Source organism: Melanostigma gelatinosum (genome assembly GCF_949748355.1).
Source record: "Melanostigma gelatinosum genome assembly, chromosome: 17".
NCBI lineage: Eukaryota > Metazoa > Chordata > Actinopteri > Perciformes > Zoarcidae > Melanostigma > Melanostigma gelatinosum.
The window spans coordinates 3910816-3930600 of record NC_136650.1 but is presented as its reverse complement, the minus strand read 5'-3'; the positions used below and the strand labels follow the sequence as shown (position 1 = coordinate 3930600).

General features: G+C 44.6%; 1 protein-coding gene across 2 annotated transcripts in view; it reads right to left on the bottom strand.

Annotated features, from left to right (window-relative positions):
• pvrl2l (PVR cell adhesion molecule related 2 like) overlaps nucleotides 1-19508 on the bottom strand; it is a 298583-nt gene extending 279075 nt beyond the window's left edge. For both annotated transcript variants that reach the window (XM_079287576.1, XM_079287575.1), the window contains exon 1: nucleotides 19219-19508. In XM_079287576.1, coding sequence (XP_079143702.1) covers nucleotides 19219-19306 — 88 coding nt within the window. In that variant the 5' untranslated portion in view covers nucleotides 19307-19508. The remainder of the gene's footprint in view (nucleotides 1-19218) is intronic.
• Between the last annotated feature and the right edge of the window lie 277 nt (nucleotides 19509-19785).

The window sequence follows — 19785 nt, the reverse complement described above, 5'->3', positions numbered from 1 at the left end:
AAAAGAATCCGTAACAACGGGGGACGACAGTTCATCCAGACCCGTCGAGTGGAAACGCAGAGCGAACCCAGAGAGCCCCGGAGCCGCTTTCAGGTTACAGCGACACACACGGCTCTCCCTCTGCGCCGCCCGGCTGCACCCGCAGACAGACGCACGCCGCACTAATTGGTGTTTAACCCGTCGTGCCCGCTGCGTATTTAGTTCTAACAAGCAATTACATAATACTCACTACCATCTCAAACCGACTGAGTTGTAATGGAGTGGCGATTAGCTCGGTGCTGCGAGTGCCTTCTGTGCAAGCCAGTTCAAGCAGACAGGATCCACTGGGAAGTTCACATCCAGCGCATTCCTAATTCTCCCTGCGTGGCTTTGTTTTCTGAAATGCTACATTTTCGAAATAAAGGCTCCCACCTGTTTACCCAAAATGTATGGGTTTTATCATCAAATTTCTACTGAAGCCCGACACTGTGCCATCCATTGATCCTGGGGCAACAACCGTTGACCAGCAACCGGTTGGTTTATTTTTCTGATGTTTTATTCTCATTGTGTTTGATCGAATGTTTTTCGACAAATCTATAGCGTGCTAAGGCAACGTAACATTAAACGTTAGACTGCCAAGTTACATGAGGATTTATGTTGTCAATGTAGCCGATGTGCCCGTTACTCTGCAAGTCATCGTCACCCATTAGTTTGTGGACTTTCTTGCAACCAGTGATCAAAAGTAACGATATAAGGACTGTGGAGGATTGACGTAGAGACGCCGTGTACGGTTCTGGTAGCAATCTGTCAATCACAGGGTAGCCCTGTCCTAAAGTGTGCATACACACACACACACACACACACGCACACAAAGTCAAATAGACGTTATGTTCTATTTGACTCTAAATGGACCATAATTTACTAAAGGAACATCATGCTGTATTGAAGAAGACTTGAAACTAGAGATTGAGACATAAACTCATGTTTACAATGTTTACTGAGGTAATAAATCAAGAGAGAAGTAGACTAGCTGCCTGGTCTAACATTATCAAGATAAGGTAAGCTAATGCTAATGCTAATCAGCGCCTATAGCATGCAGGAGAAGTTTGCCTCCAGGACTTCTTATATCCATCCATCCACATTTTTGGAAAGACAACCAGGCAGAAAAGCTAATTACATGCAAGATAATTGCATGACTAGAAATTATATATCACAGTTTACTTTAATGATAGCGATCGCTTTGCAAAACAATTGCTTTCTGTCAGGCCAGAAGAGTTTAATGTGGTAAATACTGCCTGTGCTATTATACAGCAATACGTGTGAGCAAAACAAACATGTTCATGATCATCCTCACTCTCCTCGGAAGAACACAAAGACCATCCCGCGGCTATAACTCTGGAGCAGAATCCAGGACTCGAGTCTCGGTTCACAATCCTGAGCAAACCGCATCTCCCACGGTGCCCTGACGGGAGCGTGCCAACTAGGGCTGCAACAACGAATCGATAAAATCGATAATAATCGATTATTAAAAGTTTTCATTGTCTATTATCAAATTTCATAATCCATTCGTTGTGTCGCGCGATTATTACGCCACTCAATAAATCGCGGAGATGTTTGAGAAAAAAGGAAAAAAAGAGCGGAGCACAGCGCAGGTTGTAGAGCTTCTAATGACGACCAAGACACGTCTGGTTTTGAACGGAACACTTTACTTCCTGAAAACTGCAGTTTAACAACTGTTACAGTGAACAGACCACGCTCTTGCACCCGACATATACGTTCGGTTTTCACTTATCGTTATCATTGTTGTCGTGCACATTGCATGCATCATGCTACTTCCTGTCTCTTCACAGTAAAATCACTTCCGTTTTCATGCTCTTCACAATAAAAGTAAACATGCGATCAAACAATTTACAACAGAGGAAAGAGCATCGGACCCGTAACGTTGTTCTGAAACATGGCGGAGGCAGAGGAATCAGTACGACCTAAGTCGTCCAAGGTGTGGGAGCATTTCACACTTAATAAATTTAAAAAGTGTGTTCATTGCAAGATATGCAAAAGCGACATGATATGGCACGGGAGCACCACTGTGATGATTCAGTTTGTGCGTGTAGTGTAGAGAACAAGTTCTGACGTTCAAACAAATCCTGTTGAGTTTTCTGATTTGTATTTTTCTTTTATAAATTATTTGTTGTTCTGACAGCTCAGGTCCCTTTAAACAAAAATATACATATTTTTGTGCACATGTGTATGTTTTTTGTGTTAGTCCATTTGTTTTTTTGTTTTTTAATTATTACTTTAACAGCTCAGGGATGTTCAAGGAGCAACCTGTTTGTGCACTTTCTGAAGATCAGTTCTGTTTTTGAATAAAGGGTTGGAAATGAATGCATTTTTGTTTTTTGTATCCGATTAATCGAAAAAATAATCACCTGATTAATCGATTATTAAAATAATCGTTAGTTGCAGCCCTAGTGCCAATGATTAAAGGAGAAAGCGCGTGAATTTAAAAAAGGCCGTTCTCGTGGTTAAGCTTATAGTCCATTAAATTAAAATCTACCAGACATCTTGCTCAATCATGCTCTGTAATGAGTGTTATTAGTCATGCTTTCCATCCATGTTAGCTTGCATGAGATAATTAAGCTCAAGGAAGGTCCCTCTTCCTTGAGTTGGCTGCAGAAAGCTTTGGAACAAGCTCTGCTGTTTGGAAAATACATAAATAAATCAACCCAGGAGGACAAACGACAAGCAAACACAGATGCTGTGAAAGGGACTGTTTGAACATTGTTTGTAGCTTCCTGCATTGGAAAGGTTTCCGTTCGGCAGCTGAACATCAGAAGTCACAAATTAAGGGCAACATTTCTGAGCGGTCCCTGCTTATTACCAAAAAATAATAATGCCAGAGCCATCTCAGTTTCAATCATATGCACATTGATTTTTAAACTGTGATAAAAATGAATGGAAGCGAATGGCCGCCCGGACTATATGACGGCAATTAAAAAATGCATGGCCAGCTTTAAAAAGTCCATTAAACACGCACTACCAGTATGCTCCTTAACGTCATTACCTGACAGAGCCCCAGTCCAATAGGATGTTTTATGAACCTACACCTTAACTTTAATGGCATTTGACTACTATCTTATAATCAAAAGTTCAATCTAGTCCCTTTTGAGTTGTAAGCACAAATATATATATTTTGGTTTGTTTGAAACGGCGTAAGAAGACATTTGGAGAGGCATGTGGTGATTCACTTTGGCTGCTGGAGTCACCGATCAATTACTTTGGCTGTCGGTTGATTTTTGTTTTTATTTAAACACAGCTTGAGCTTTTAGCTCATCCATTTCTTTTCGCTCGTTCCATCCTCCGTCGCTTTGGCCAGAGCTTCATGCCGTTGATGAGTGATGTTCCAAACGGGCTCATTAACACGCTCCCCTTCACACTGCCTTTCATACCGCAGAAAATGCCTGATTCAATTCCTGGCCTATTTAACTTTTCAGCTCAGACGGAGCCAGTTTGAATTTTAGCAGTCAGAAAACCTAGATGCGTGTAGCTCAGACAACCCACGGAGTCAGGAGAAACGGCATGCTGGGGAGAGGACAGACATGAAAGCGCAGCACACGTCTCATTAGCACCCTTTTCTCTCCGTCCAGCCAGCTAACTGGGCAGCCGGCCTGCCACCCGTAGCACGGTGGAAACCAGAACGGTTGAAGCATTTCACTTCCATCCTAGGATGCATCCCTGGGGATTAAGAAATCATCCTCACAGTTTGAAAAAACCCGGCACCTGGAAATAGACTGGGATGCGAGGGCGGGTAGGTCAGAGGCCCGGGCACATAAGTCATCTTCCTATTTTACCATCCTACCTCCGTAGTTAATGGGGTTTCTCGAGGTAAGCAAAGGGAGGGGGAGGGTGTGCTGCTGGATCAGTAAAATGTACTTTCTTAGCTGTGGTTTAAGAGGCCGCCTTAAAATGACATGCTGTGGTAGTGGTGACAACAGAGGTAACTTTACAGTAATAATGCAACTTTTTTGCAACGTTTTTTGGCAGTGACAGTGTTGCAGATAATGACAGAATACAGTAATCTGATACCAGGTTAAAAAGATAAAGATAGAAGATAAAGCTACAGATCACAGTGTAAAAGTGAACCACGACATCAGCTGGAGATGCAGACAGAAGACAATGAAATGAAGGAACAACAGTGTTCCTGTAAAGCCGGGTCGGTCTTTAGTCACGTTAAAAAGCTAAAGCAGCATGTGTAGACATTCAGTATACCTTCAGTAGCTAGCGTAGCATAGAAGTGCGTAAGAAGAAACGTAGAAGAAATGTAACGTTTTATAATCTCCTTCCAACGAGTTTTACGATTATACAACGTTTAACCATGACGAGCTCCAAACCCACTAAACCAGGCTGAACATGAAGCTACACTGTGATTGGACAGTTTGGGTTCAAAGGACTTATCAATGGGTGAATTCAGAATTAAAAACAAGAAAAGGCCACAAGACAGACTCCATTGGGCGTATCAGTTACCAACAGTTTGGCTAGCTGGCTAAGGGTGCGAGGTGACTTTAGCTTGTCACTGCTGGAAGCGTGAGGGTAAAAAACACTGATCTCAGACCTGCTGTTTTCCCAATAGTTTGTTTACTGGTGAGCTTTCCAACCATTATATTTATGGTTCCAACCGAGCCGTCCCATTCCAGCTGTTGTTTATAAATCTTAAAAAATCTTTTTGACAACATTTTTATGTCGACGAATAATTAAAAACGAATCAAATCTAAACAAATAAATGTATACATCCATCAACTGGAATATCGCTTTTCCTACAAAGGAATATGTATTATGATTGTGAATTTTTTTTTTAAATACATTCGGGAAAAAACTACCTATTCTTCGGCTTACAATACACTGGTGGAATCCCTGGTGTGCCACCTTAACGGCTCATTGTTGCTCATTTAGCGACTCTTTAACTTAAAGGTGCCCCGTGGAGTTGATCACCAATAGAAGTGCCAAAGAGCCGTGTTGTTATGAGGACAGGCCAGTCTGAGTGACAGACGGCGCAGAAACATTCAGAGAAGTGTCTGCAAAGGCAGTTAAGAAGAAAAAGACTTTGTAAATGTTTTACGAGGAATGAAATTCATTCAACGCGTTCGTCGGAACCTCAAGGACACAGACGGCGCGCTCGGTTAACAAACTCAACGTTTGTTTACAAGAAGACTCCACAGGGCTCCTTTCAAGAAGACATAGTCTGACAAGCATGACCTTTGTTTGGAATTATGTTGCATGCGACACAACTACTAAACTAATAAAGTAGCCTGCAGCAGGAAGACTGTCATTTTTAAATGTTGATGCTTTTTTTTTTACTTTGCATTTCATGTTCCAGGGTACGCCCTCGGGAACTGCTCACTTGGTGCATGCTGGGAAAGGCTCCAGTCCCACAGCCCTGAACAGGATAAGCGGTTTAGAAAAATGGATGGATGGATGCATATTCCAATTTCAATGTGGCAAGCAGATTAGCAGATTATTGCCATAATTGCCTAGCTCATAATAATACAGTTACTCCAGCCACAGTATTCATCATTGTCGCCAACCTAATTTAACAGTGTTTGTCAACCATCGCTTCAGTTTTAGACGGCGCTCTTCAGTTTAAGCCCTTTAGCTATTGTTCTTTTCCCATAATGGAGGGAGGTTGATGACACTAAGTCCCTAATCAGGTAGGAGAAAACATTCAGCAAGTGGCAGTCCCATAACCTTTAACCACACCATTCCATGTCATTTTAATCTGCAAAGGCCTGTAAAGCATAATCTTGGGGCGGAGCCAAAGGTGCAGTTCATTAGTCTTTTCATTTTTTGAGCCACCAAAAGATAACTTTTATGTCATTAATGATTTTTTGGGCTTTGACATGCAAGCTATTTCATCCCACTTGGCTTTGATCCATTTCCAATATCTTTGAGTGAGAAAAAGAAAGAAAGAAGAGAAGCTTAAAAGGAATAGATGTCATAGCTATGGGAGGAGAAGATGGCTTGATTTGGGGGGGGGGGGTCTTTTTCCATCTGTCACAGCGGCTCACATGGTCGCCCGTCACACGGTCCGCGGTGGCTGGCAGAGGGAGCTTGTCATGAGCGCTCACCAGAGCTGTACCCTCCTTTCGTTCCAGTGAAACGCTGAATGCTGGACCTCCTTCTCGTTGCCAAATGACTCGTGATTACGCTACTCACCGCGGGCTCGTTCCAACAATCTGAATCATTTTAAATCACTGAACATAAAAACACAATAAACTGACTTTTTCTGTTTTTGTTTGGCTAACATTAGTGCGGGGCACTAATACCTTTACCCTGAAACTCTCCACAACGACACACGGCAGCTACAACGGCGACAGATGTTCCTGTTTACGAGCAGCCGCCTTGCTAATCTGTTTTTGCACTTTGGTTCGGTTATAATTGAGGAGGACTTGGCCTGGATCCTCTTACGAGAGAAAAAAGAGAAGAAGGCCAAAGACACTTCTGGCTGACTGACAGGTGAGCGTGCGCGTCGAGAGCAGCGGGGAGGAGAACTAATGAAATGAGCTGTGAGAAGAAAGCCCACAGGGCCGATAGAAAAGCACCAGACGATGTACTCCAGTCATTTGACAACGAGATGCTAGTAAAGAGGAAGATAGAAAAAAAGAATCACGCCTTTTGAAAGAATTCTGTAATTGTATCATGCAAATGAAAAAAGGAACACCGGAGACCGGACGTCTGGAATATTAAACAAGCTTCGTGAGAGAACATCAACCTTTAGTGTCAGAAAAAAATCAATTTTGGATTCACAGGAAGAAGATCAACTGCACGAATTGTGTGACCATTTTTAGATTAGGAGTTGAGAGAGGGGTTATTTGTATTTGGGGGGGGGGGGTGAAGAAAGGGAGAAAGACGAAGCATTGTGCGGCAGCTGTCACGTCGAATCTCTCAATCGACAGCTGAATTATTGAGGGGATACGGAAGCAATTAATCAGGTTTAAACAGCGGCTGACAGGATTGGGAATATGTGTGTTTGTGTCCAGTCTGGGTGTGAGCTGACTCCTAGGTGAGTTATGAGTGGATATATAATGTAGAATATTGCCGACCTTAACCGCTGGACGTGTCGTTGTAGATTTGGGTGCAAGTTATGCCAGCGGCGCCTAACATAGCCTGTGGGGGGGGGGGACTTTGCTGCGTATAATCTGTAGAGTTCCCCTTTAAGTTTTTGAAAAAACATCCCATTAAGATTTAAATGGTCAACTCACCGAAATTACACAAATATAAACACTTGGAGGTGTCGAGAAGAGTTGAGCTCACGAGAGCTGCCTCGAAAACATGCATACACGATCAGGGGAAGGTCAGGATATAAAAAGCATAAAGCATATACTCAGAAATCAATAGTTAAAGTGTCATCGAAAGATAAAGTGTATGATCGTTACATAACAAATGTTTAATACATAGTGATTTAACAAATGTAAACCTGATAATAATAATAATAATAAGTGTATCTGAGTATAGTGCAGTCTGGGTGTAGAAAGTACGGCGAAAGAGGAAGTAAGCAGGGTGTTGGCTTCAAGGGATGGGGAAATAATGATGGTTGAGAAGAAAAGACACAAAGCACAATAATGATGAAGGATGAGATCAATAATCATTTTATAAGCAAATGTGTACTAAGTGAACTGATTATAACAACTGTAACTGTGATTATGATAACTAATCTGTGTTAGAAATGTGTGAGTGTAGGAAAAGGGGAAGTGCAACAGATGTTGAACACCCAGACACGCGCAGAGCTTGATTGAGTAAGCGCCCAGACAGGGAAGTTGGGGTGATTTCCTCATGCACACACACACAAAAGTTAGGTACTTTTCGAAGCACATGCACCAGATCAATGATGTCATGTTAATCACGGGCTGAGGGACCCCGTGTTGAGGAAGAGGGGGGGGAGACGCGAGAGGCAGCCCAAAAGTGTTATAAAAGAAGTAACTTGCAAACAGCAAACTGGGATTTCTACACGAGAGCCGTCCAAGTGCTCTGAGAAGAAGATACGGACGATTGCAACTGAAGTATTCGAGGACTTCGTCTCTGTTCACGGAAAGAAGACCGCTGTTCGTGGACAAAGGACGAAAGACGGAGATTTTCCTCTCCCCATTGCTCGACTCTAACAACTGAACAACGGAGAAAACGCAGCAGCCCTAGAAAGACTTTGTACTGAATGTTGAGGACTGTTGAACGGACTCCGCTGCAGAGCAGGAGGACCGAGGGTCCGGCCGGACCTTCGCTCCTAACAACTCCAAAAGAACCTTTTCATCGCACCTTTGAAGATCCAGCTCCAACCGAGCCGTCTCGGCATCTAAAACTAATGAGTATAATCGAAGAAGAAAATTAAAGTAACGAATCAAGTGTAGTGACATTTTATGTGAGCTGTAGCTTAACCCTTGCAAACTAACTAAATATAACCTGCAATAAATATCTAATCTGCATTTAAAGTAAATTTCTCAAGTGCATTCATTTGCTCAAGTAGTAAAAAGTTCCTCGTGGCAGTAAAAAGTTAAATCCATTGTATGTCTAACAACTGAGTTCTGTAAAGTTATCCTAGAGACCGAATCCACTTAACAATCCCTTACGTTTTTAGAAGTGATCCTAGCCGTTAAAACCTAACCTGGCATTTACCAAGAGCACGGATCCAGAAGAGGGAAGCTGCCATAACCGACGCGACTGGTAGGAGCGCCCGGGGTCAGGGTGGCCCCTCGACCGAGTGCACTCAGACCGGAGGAAGCAGGGTAGACGTCGGGAGTAACGGGAGTTAGAAGAGCCAGGCGAGTTCCCTCGCAAGAACACCAGCTCGACAATCTTTTAATAGAGAGCTGAGTCAGTAAGTAGCCCCGTATCGGGCCAGAAGTACCCCAGGATCTAACAGAGGCATCGAGCCATGAAGATACGTTTTGACGTAATTTGTCCCAGAGATGGTCCAACTTCCCACGAAAGAAAGCACATGAATCCCATTCAAAGCTCGGCCTGTGGATCATGGTGATAGGGTGATACCGGTCATGCAAGAATACAGTGTTAAAAGAGTTCAATTTAACTCAATTGACTTTGTGCCTACGGCTGTGTATTGGACAGAATGTGGCGATACGATACGCATTACGCTACAGGTGTTGCGATTCAATTTATTGCAAAACTCTATGCAAAGCGAAATGTTGTCAATCTGAGCAACTGTCTGCCACGAATATTTGCGCTTCATTAAAACCAACAGGGTTTTTGACAAACGATTTAGAAAAACAAAACATTGCGATACTCAAGTGTATCGATATTTTCTTACACCTGTTTGTGCCAAAGCGTCCTTTAGGCTCCTTTTATCCTCCTTTTCTATTCTCTCTCTCAGCTGGTGTCTGCACACACAAGCACATTTACTGCCACTCATTCTTCCACAGAATAAAAACATGTGTCAATGCTGTTATATTGTAATTTGTGAATTGTTTTAGTCAGTCCACATGTTGGGTGGACCTCTCGCCGGCCCAAAGAATACATCAATGTCTGTGACTAAAAGGCAGACATGACAAATGTCCCGTTGTTCGTACGGAATGTAGACGAGACTTTCTCAGCAGTCTGTTTCCTGTCAGTCACCTGACACCCGCAGAAATGACATGAAAGTCTCTGCCAGGAGAAAAAAAGAAATCCCTGAATAACATGCAGGCCTGACAGACTTAATTGTCACGTCCATGTCTTTTCCTACACGCTGCTGCTTTGTGTGCCGGGACAGCCATTGATTTACAGCCAGGTTTGAAACACCCGCAGAGCTTGCACATAAAAAAGAAAAAGAAATGACAAGAAATGATCTAATTGCACATGTCGTGCATTGCGGAGCGATTGGTGGAAGCGTCCACTAGACAGAGGCAGTGGTAAATGGGCTGTAACTCTCTGCAACGACGCCGGTATTCTCCTTAAACGTGCACGTGACTTGCATGGAAATGTGCCCGCCATGTGAACAGTGGTCGCTTGTGAATGGGGTTGAGGAGGAGAGAGAGACGTTAGCTTGCATTATGCAGATGGGAAACAACAACACCGGCGGAGCGGACGCAGTCGATGAAAGCGATTGCCATTGGCGTGCACGTGCGTGCGTGCGTCAACCTAGGCGATGATATTGAAGCAGCCAAGGACGCCAACAGAGGTGAGAGGAGAGCCAGGATGTTGGCCGTGCACAAATCCTCGTCCATTGCCTTGTTTCATTTTAACATTTCATCAATACTGGCAGAGTCTCTCTCTCTCTCTCTCTCTCTCTCTCTCTCTCTCTCGTTGCTAACGGTCTCCAGGCTGCACAGAGAGAGGACAGTTACTTATGGGTGGAAGAAGCAGAGATGAATTGAATCCATTTGCATCACTCCGGTGAGGTGTTGGGTTTCTTCATTCTCTGCAAAAAAAATAGAATGCCTCCGCTGTCCATGCTGTGTTGCTTTGTGTTGCGTGATGAAATTCAGATTCTGCGGAGCTGGGACCTCATTACAGAGAAAATATCCTAACTGCTTGTTCCATCTCAACTTCAGTTTCAAAGAGAGGAAAAATCTCCCCACTGCAGAAGCAATTCCCAAACTGCACGGCTGTGTCCCATTCTATCTTAACTGAAGAAACCATGACTGTATATTGGATTCTTCAATCGGCACTCGTCCTGTCATGCCTGTTGCTATTTAGAGGATAGAATGTACCGGTGGGCTACTCGAGATGGACAAGCCGTGTAATCTACGGCCCTCACTCGTCTCTGGCTGGCAGTCTGGAAGAGCATTTGTGATTTGAACGACCACTGGCAGAGCCCCAAAGGTCAAATTCAAACTTACCGGCAATAGTCTTGACAGTTGATATATATGTCCATTAATGCATGGCTATGTAAATGTAAAGTGGCATCATATAGTTTGAGGAGCCTTTCGTCATCATCGTTGGTCCCCATTCTTTAGGGTTGTCACAAGAACAGATACTTTGGCACCAAATGTGTTAGATTCCTGAAAACATGAGTGTACTTGTTTCTCTACAGTAGTGTAGGTGCCGGGGATCAGGGCTCGAGACTAACAGCGTTCCAGGGAATGATGATTGTGCTGCATTGTGATCAACAAATCAGTGTTGAAATTTAGCTGGTTATTTTGATTTGAGGACCGGGTTTATGCCGTCCTAATTTAGGATCCCAAACTTATCCAGGATCCCTAAGTGATCCAGATATAAGATAGGATTGTTTTCCTACCAACAGTTAGGAAACATGTTTATGTAATACCAAAAATCCTCAATGTCACCTTAAACTGAGATGAGATATTTCTGTAATGAGGCCCCTGGTTCATATTCTGGAGGGTCCAGTAAGCTGGAGGAGAGTAAAATAAGGTATTTCCTTGCATGGCTGAGTGTCTGCTGCTAAAGGTTTAGGGAAGCGTTTGACGACAACTGACAATATATTGGTCTTTATATATTGGATATATATATATTTGAACTAAGGCAGGGAATACACTTTTGATTTATTTTTCCTGTCTTTCTGGCTCCTGTGACTGTACATCCCCGAGCAAATGAAAAAAGCTTTTTCCTCTTACCAACCACTCGCCTACACCAGAAAAGGATGTGACCGGATTTGAAACTGACTAATATCCACCAACATGACAGTCGGTGAGGATATTTAGGTTGGAAAGTAAACAGTGTCTCACGCCGTCCATAGAAACAAGAAGTAGTTGTGTTCAGGGCCTCACAGCCGGAATGAGTAGAGCAGGGACTTTCCTGGCTTAAACTGAGGGAAGTGACCTCCTGGACCTAGATTTATTATTTTGATATGCCTTGATGTATGAGGCCACACCTGAGTACAGGAAGCACCAGCTATGACTTAGAAATCTCCTAGAAATAGGAATTAACTCATTTGAGTGAATTGGATGTCAAAATGTGCTTAAACAAACAAATGAGCCACTCAAAACATAAATATCATCGGTTACACAATTCCCATTAAAATTACATTCTTTTTAACAGCATGGTCCGTCAAAATGCAGTGAAATACAAGAACTATAGAAACACCTTAACTGTATAGCAGCACTGCATGAAATCCTACTTTTATGGCGCCAATCACATTTAGTTTTTGTTGTCATTTAATGTCATGTGACGGTGTTCATTTCTGTTGCATGCGTCTAATTATTTGTTCATCGTGGCCTAAATATCACAAACAAAAGTGTATTAGATTGCGTTGATTGAGAACAGACGGCCGGACTTGAACACAGCCTCCAATGAGAGCATGCTTCTCGTTAGTAATGCCAATGGTGCTTTTTAACGGCCGGCCCCAATTACCTTGTATGTCCTTCTGTTTCATTACCTTTCTAACCAGCGCCCGCTGTGATTTTCACTGCAGTGAGCAGTGACGCGGTTAAGTCTCTATAACAAGGTTCATTACTGCCCATGTGGTGAAATGTTGGTAAATGCAACGTAGAGTTTAAGCCATGCTGTCTGTCGCCTGAAATCCCCTCCGTAGAAAAAAAAAAAAAACAGCCAAAAGGCTCCATAATGACATCGGAGAAGGTAACTATGTTACCGCAGTTATTAATTGCCCACACGGGTACGATGGGAAATGTCACGTCACATCGCAGCTTGACCCGCCGGTGCAATTTTCACTACTGTGTTGACCCTTTTTGTGATCATTTATTTTCCTCATAATGTACGTACAGATCATCAGTCTACACCACAGACTGTCTTAAAGAAGTGGACGTAGTCGCCGTGTCGTCAACCATTGCTTTATGGATTCCCGTTTTGAAGTATCGAGTTCGGCGTTTTGGCCGTCGCCATCTTGGCTTTTTTGCAACCAGTGAACGGAAGTCACCATATTTGGAATGTGTAGGAGTTACGTAGAGACGCTGTATACGTCTCTGGTAGCACTAGCGACATGTCAATCACAGTAAGCCCTAAAGCATACCCTGCTTCATGGTCTATTTGACTCTAAATGGACCGTAGTTTACTAAATGAACATCACGCTGTATTGAAGAACACTTGAAAATAAAGATGGGGATGCTCGTCAACACATTTTCACACTTCTGAATTCCCCACCAGCTCCCTCTCCGTCTAAACAATGAGGCGAACCGAGAGCAGCGGAGTGAGCGGGGGGGGGGCGTGCTGGCACCAATTCCACCAAAAGCTGTTCCAACAAAAGGGCCACGGCAGCCAGGCAGTCCCGGCTGAAAATAGGGTCGTGAGCGAGAAGAATGAGAGCGAAAGAGAGAGCGAGGGAGTGAGACCGAGGGAGAGAGAATGTGCGAATAAAAGAATGGGCAAAATGAAAGGCGGGTATGAAAGGCTGGCTGGAAGTTCCCTTTCCTCCGCGTGGCGGTGAAAGTCAAACCAGAGACGGTGGCCACAATGATCTCGTGTGTTTGAGTGAGTGTGCGTTTGTGGGTGATCCGCGAAAGGCATTCACCAAGCGGTGAAAGCAGACAGGACCCTGGGAGATGAAAGCAAAGAATAAGCTTCGTCCGCCCATCCTTGGATGATTCGTGGCCCCGTTCCTGTTGCTGCGCTCTGCGATCCCTCTTCCCGCCGACACCTGTTGCTGCAGAATCGCCCATTGAACGCCAAGGTGTCAGCCGCAATACGGGCCGATTTTCTCGAAATGTGATCTGGAATTTGCTTAGTAACCGGTTTCCTCAGAAGGGGAATGAAAAAAGACAAGAAAGAAAAAACGCTGCCCAAGTGGAGACACATGCTGGTTGTTGGCAGGCAGGGTGATGAATTGAAAACCTGCTTCCTGGACTCTCCGCAAGCCGGATTGATGTAAAAAATGTATTTCCTAAAATTTGAAGTGTGTTTTTATGACGAAAACTAAACACTATAGATGAATATAACAAAGTAAAAAGTTAAATGTCATCAAAGCCGTTGAAGAAAAAACAAGTCTGGAGTGTTGTAGATCAACTGCATAACAGAACAAAACAGCAAAGGGATCTATATCTGCTAACATGGATCATCCATGATCAGCAGCAAGTGATGGGAGCAAATGTAACTTGTTGAGATCACCTTTTATTTCTTTTGTGCTGATCAGAACTGAGTTGTACAGCCCTATAGCTTGTATCCCTTTCCCCTCGCTGTTGCCTATGCCATTGCAGTCTTGTTTACTGCATTGTGTTTGCCAGTGACTTATATTTTGGCTTTAAAACGCTTAACTTTTTGGAGAAAATAAATACAGTTTGTATTTCCTTATGAAAAAAGCCCACAACCCAAAAGATAAAAAGGATATTTACTAAAACATAAGCCCTCATCCGAGGCACCCAGCTGGCATTTCAATCCAGTAGTGATACCTCTGAACAACTGAGGGAAACAATGGCAACCCCTCCTCATCCCTCTCCACACACACACACACACACACACACACACACGAGATCTCTCCCCCTGAGAAACGCTCCATGACATTTAGTCTTTCTGGCTGGATTTTAAAGATGACCCTTTAACCCCTCTGACCCCGGGGTCGGGTGCCTGCGCGGGGTTAAAAAGGGATTCATACAGAGGGAGAATAAACTCTTCGCTAAACTGAGAACTTTTATTTATTTTTTTTAAAACTGCCCTTTTGCTTCTGAAATAATGGGAGATGTTCAGCCTCCCGGCTTCTCCCGATACATTAATCAACGTAAACAGGCTGCGAAGAGGAAAAAAAAATGAAATAATTGCGCCGCTGCCTCAGAGGCCGAAAGCTCACAGATGGACGCTTTGAACTCAGCGCTCGTTGCTGTGCATGCTTTATGATTACAACAGCACAATTAGACACTTCTATGGGGTTTACCTTCAAATGTAGTAGATGCCCCCCCCCCCCATGTGTTGACTTTTATGACAGTGGGGAAACTGCCGCGGTGCATATCCAGATTACTGACACAGTCCTCCAGCAGCCATAACACCAGATTCTCCTCATGGTCCCGGTCACCCCAACGGACCTTCACTGTGAAGCTGCCTTCTTTTTTCACTTTCACGCTCCGCCAGCTTGGAACGAGCTGCAACTGCATGTTTACTTCACATCTTTACCCTCTCTCTGACAATATCTTAAAATCTGTTTGTACAGAACAATGTTCTTCCTGCATGTTGTGTGTCTGTCATTGTGTTCTGGTCTGGCTTTTATCTGTGACGTTATCTGTCCCGGTTTGTACTCGTATAAGAAACCTTTTACGTGCTTCCCCGTGACCTTAAATAAAGGATAGAATACTTAAGTATTACTAAAGCGGGTGTTTATAGGGCTTCATGCTCCAAAGTGCTAAGGCGGGCCGAGGATTGCCTCCGAGGCGTCTTCATCACGACCCTCCACCGCACTGCGTTCCACACATAAAGACACAGAAATATGCCAGACAACAAACAGCACCACGGCCCGATGATGAGTCATTAATGAGAGCTCTCGATAATCAGGCCGCGGCGCTCTGAGGGCGATAATCATCGGCCGCCTGCTCTCAGAGTGATAAGCTAATCAGCCCCTCGTCTCCACCGAGCCGTCGAGGGGGACTCATCATCATTGACATTTCGGCACAGAATCAGGCCTATAGAGACGAGGATGGGGGGGGACACCTGAAGTGACTTAATTATCATTGCCACGGAATGATATCCTCTCAAACTCTACCTCGCCAGTTTTGCTGAAGGTTAAAGTTGTTCTTTTAAGAGTCAAGTTCCACTGCTGCCTTTAACCCCTTTTTGTTTTTTCACCAAGAGCGTTCATTCATTTTCCTCATAATGTAAAAAACACACAGATACACCACAGACTGTTTATAGGAAGTGGACGTAGTCGCTGTGACTCCCGTTTTGAAGTATAGAGTTCGGCCTTTTGTCCGTCGCCATCTTGGCTTTTTTTGCAACCAGGGAATGGAAGTGACCATATTTGGATGGCGGAGGAGTGACGTAGAGACGCTGTATACGGCTCTGGTAACAACCTGTCAATCACAAGGTAGCCCCGCCCTAAAGCACACCCTGCTTTATGGTCCATTTGACTCTAAATGGAGCATCATTTACAAAATGAACATCATGCTGTATTGAAGAAGACTTGAAATTAGAGATTGAGACCATAAACTCATGTTTACAATGTTTCCTGAGGTAATAAATCATTTTCTCATAGACTTCTATACAACCATGGAGTCATTCGAGAGAATGCAGGTTCAAGACACTTCAGCTCTGGCTTCACTCTTCAGAACCACAGGATGCCGCCCTGTCTACACACACGCAACACTTCAATAAATAAAAAATATATAAAAAAGCGTTGTATGCCTATGTATAAAATCAAGCTTGCATTCAGTGTCCGTAACTCACTGGCTGAGCAGCTGAAATGGGAGCTGAGTATTTTTGTATTCCCAGCAAGAAGACGAGATGTGTCTTTGCACGTTCTAATTAATTCACAACCGGTGGGGATGCGGTCGTGATGATCTGACGGCTCTTTAACAATACGAGCCCTGACGCAGCGCGGCCTCGGCTGAGTATCTGGCATCGTCGAAACAAACCGACTGCTTACAGCGCCGCTCTTACGTCGCTCCAAATGTGCACGGGGAGGAAAAGAAACACCATCACAGATCAAATTCCAATCAGGGATGAATCGTCCTCCTGCCTCCAAAATCACTCTCGTCACCTCCAGTCTCGAGCAACAGATGCTAAGCGAGGGCTCTGCGGCTCCCTTGAAATAACTCGCCCTCCGTTCCCTTTGATCACAGCAGAGGCCTGTCTCTGCGGGGCGCCGCTCCGCGCCTCCCCGCTCCGTATGACCCGTCTTCTTCTTCTTTTTCTTACCACCCTGGCGACAATTTGGGGACAGCTCAGACAGATGCTACTAGTTACACCCAGGTGAAACCAGCGGGCTGACAGATCCGTGCTGACGGAGCAGGTTCACGGGGTTTTCATGCCCGTCACAGTTAACTGACTGCCTGTTGTTGTGAATTCTGTTGCTGGTCCCAGTTCGGCGGGAAAAAAAAAGACAAGTTTGTGTCGGGAGCACGTCTGCGGTACTCAGCAGTGCATCGTACTATCTCCACATCTATCACTGGAATGCTCTTCCCGGGACATACAGCTCTATGGAAAGCATCAGAAAGCGTTTAAACTTAGTCATGTGTCTAAATCACAGCAGCAGTTTTGAGTGCATTCGTTGTGTTGCTCAGAAATACATAATCTGGCATAAATGTTGGTATTATGAGGCATTATAATATTCATACAGAGTCTTGCACTGCGCTTGCATCACTTGACGGTAAGTTTACAGCAGAGCTCCACAGACACCATCGGGCCGATGCGATCAGCCGGCGCTGGCGTATAACAGACACATCATCAGTGCACGTTGCCAGATATGAAGACAGAAATTGCATTAAAGTGTTGACCCTTATTTGTCTTAATTCAGGTTTAAAGTGTTTGTTGTATGTTTGTTTTTATCGGCAGTGTTTGTTTGTAGTGTTGAGTGGTCTCCTCTTGTCTTTACGTAAGTGTTTTCAACTTTAAAACCACCCGCCTCAGCACATTCTTTGAATAATAATTTATTTAATAATGAGCACTCTGTGACGGCTGACTTTGAGAGGTTACTTCAAACAAATGTTGATGTTAATTATTTTTGTATAAAATATCATTTAAATGTATTTTAAAGTGGACACACGTCTGGGTGTTTCACAAACTGAAATAAAAAAGCTTTTTGTGGGCTAACACGTGATTCAACGAGCCAATCAGATGTGGCTCCCCTTCCTGTGTCACATGCAGGCCCAGTTCAATACACACCCCGTGGCTTCAGAACTACATTTGCAATGGTGCGCCATCATTTTCTCGCAAGCAAATCAGAGCAGACTGGACTTTAACGGGAGGGGGGGGGGGGGGGGGTCTTAAAGAGACAGGTGCTAAAACGGAGCGTTTCAAACATAATGTGAATACAGGTTATTAGAAGAGACAGTATGAGAAAAATAATGTGTTTTTTAAACATTGAAGCATGTCAACATGCCCCAAATACAAATATAGAGCTGAAAATTAGCATAATATGTCCCCTTTAAGAAATAGCTGCCCCTTTTTTCACAGAATATTAATATCGGTATTGGCCACTATGATTAGATATTGATCAGGCTCCAAACATTTGTCCTAATTTCCTATTACTGTATATATATTTGTTTATCTACTTCAATACGAGCCTATAAGGAGCGACCAGAAAAATGATTTCCTCCAATCAGAAAACAGCCAGTGTTAACAGGAGCCTGTGTCATGGCTGCACATGGCCAGAGGGAAGCACCTCTTGGTGTGTGTTGACACACTGTTCTGTTAGAACATTTACATATTTGTATTCAATTTAAGTGTTAAATTACATTTTTAAAAAGCTTGCATTAAAATGCATGCGTACAGCGGCTCGTTTGTATTGTTTTGTGTGATCAAACTACATCAGGCATTGACAGAAAGTGAACACAGTCACAAGTTCCTTTCATTGTCAGTTTGTCTCTGGAGTGGATTTCAAGTGGTTTGATTGTAGAAGAAGAGGATTGTTTCACTGCGAGAAGCAACACATTATGAAGAACAGTCAGTCAGCCAGGACTCAGTCAAGACCGAGTCTTACCCTCTGATTCCTGAATTCAATTTGACATCATGTCCTTATTGGTGAAAATATATCAACTGCATCATTCATCTGTGCACACATATATGTGACGAAATATGAATATCAAGTGGTGTGACAGCTTTGCAGGAAAACGTTAAAGATGTAACAACTGCCCCGGTCTCCCGCTCGCTGCATACTGAGGTGAGACACCGACAGGTGGACGCCGCTGCTGCCACAGGACCGCTGCGGCTCATATTCATGCAGGGCTCTCTGCTGAAGGACCTCGACAGAAACGAGGAACGCCCCCCCCCCCTTACATACACACAGGTAAACACAGATTACAGGTCAGCCGTGTTGGTAAAGGGGTTTTGGTAGAGGCTCAGAGGGGATTAGCTGTTTCCCTGAACAGTCACCTGCCGTCTGAAGCTGTGAGCTATTAGGACCACAACAACAACAAACACCACAAACCAGGAGAGCCACACCTCGCTTCCCGTGGCGTACCGAGACTCCACACACACACGCGCGCACGCACACACGCGCACGCACACACACACACAGATCCCGGCAGAGTGCTTAAGACTATAAACTTTTTTTTTTTTTTTACAACAGGTCGCCTCCGAACAGACGCGACACGGGGACTCATGCGGGACGCGGGCTGGCCGGCCACAGTCAGGGCGCACAGCGCAGGAGGGAGACGGGGGGTGTAAAGCAGAGGCTTCGGTGGTTACTCAAACGCAGCTTTGTCTTACCTTGGGCTGCGAGGAGGATCGCCGTCGCCGCCAGCCAAGCGTTCCTCACCGGAGAGACCGGGCGGCGTGCCGCGTGATCTCTCGCCATTCTTCTAAGCGGGAGACGAGGTGGACGTAAATATCCACTACAGCGCGAGCTTGGCTCCGGGTTATTCCTTCTCCGATCGGCGCGAGAAACTTGGGGAGTTCAGCTCAGACCGCCCGGGATAGTCAGCCAAGTTGCGGCTTCTCTTCCCCGTGTGTCTGTCCTGTGTCTCTGCAATCTGGACCGCGTTGAGTTTCTCTCTCTGTCCTCCTTTCACTGGACAGGAAGAAGAAGAAGGGGCCGGGCCGTAGTAGCGCGCACAGGTAAGCCTACGCGGCTGGTTTCTGCGCGTGACAGCGCGTCTTGGCCACGGAGAGAAGGAGCGGAGCGGAGCGGGGACAGAGTGTGTGCGAGTGAGGAGGCGCGAGCTCCGTGTGTCTGGCGCGGCGTGCTGAGTGGGGAATATCAGAGTGATGTCACCAAGAGGGCGCGAGCAGTGAGGCAGAGGAGAGAGAGACACGGACCTGTACCTGCGCTGGAGA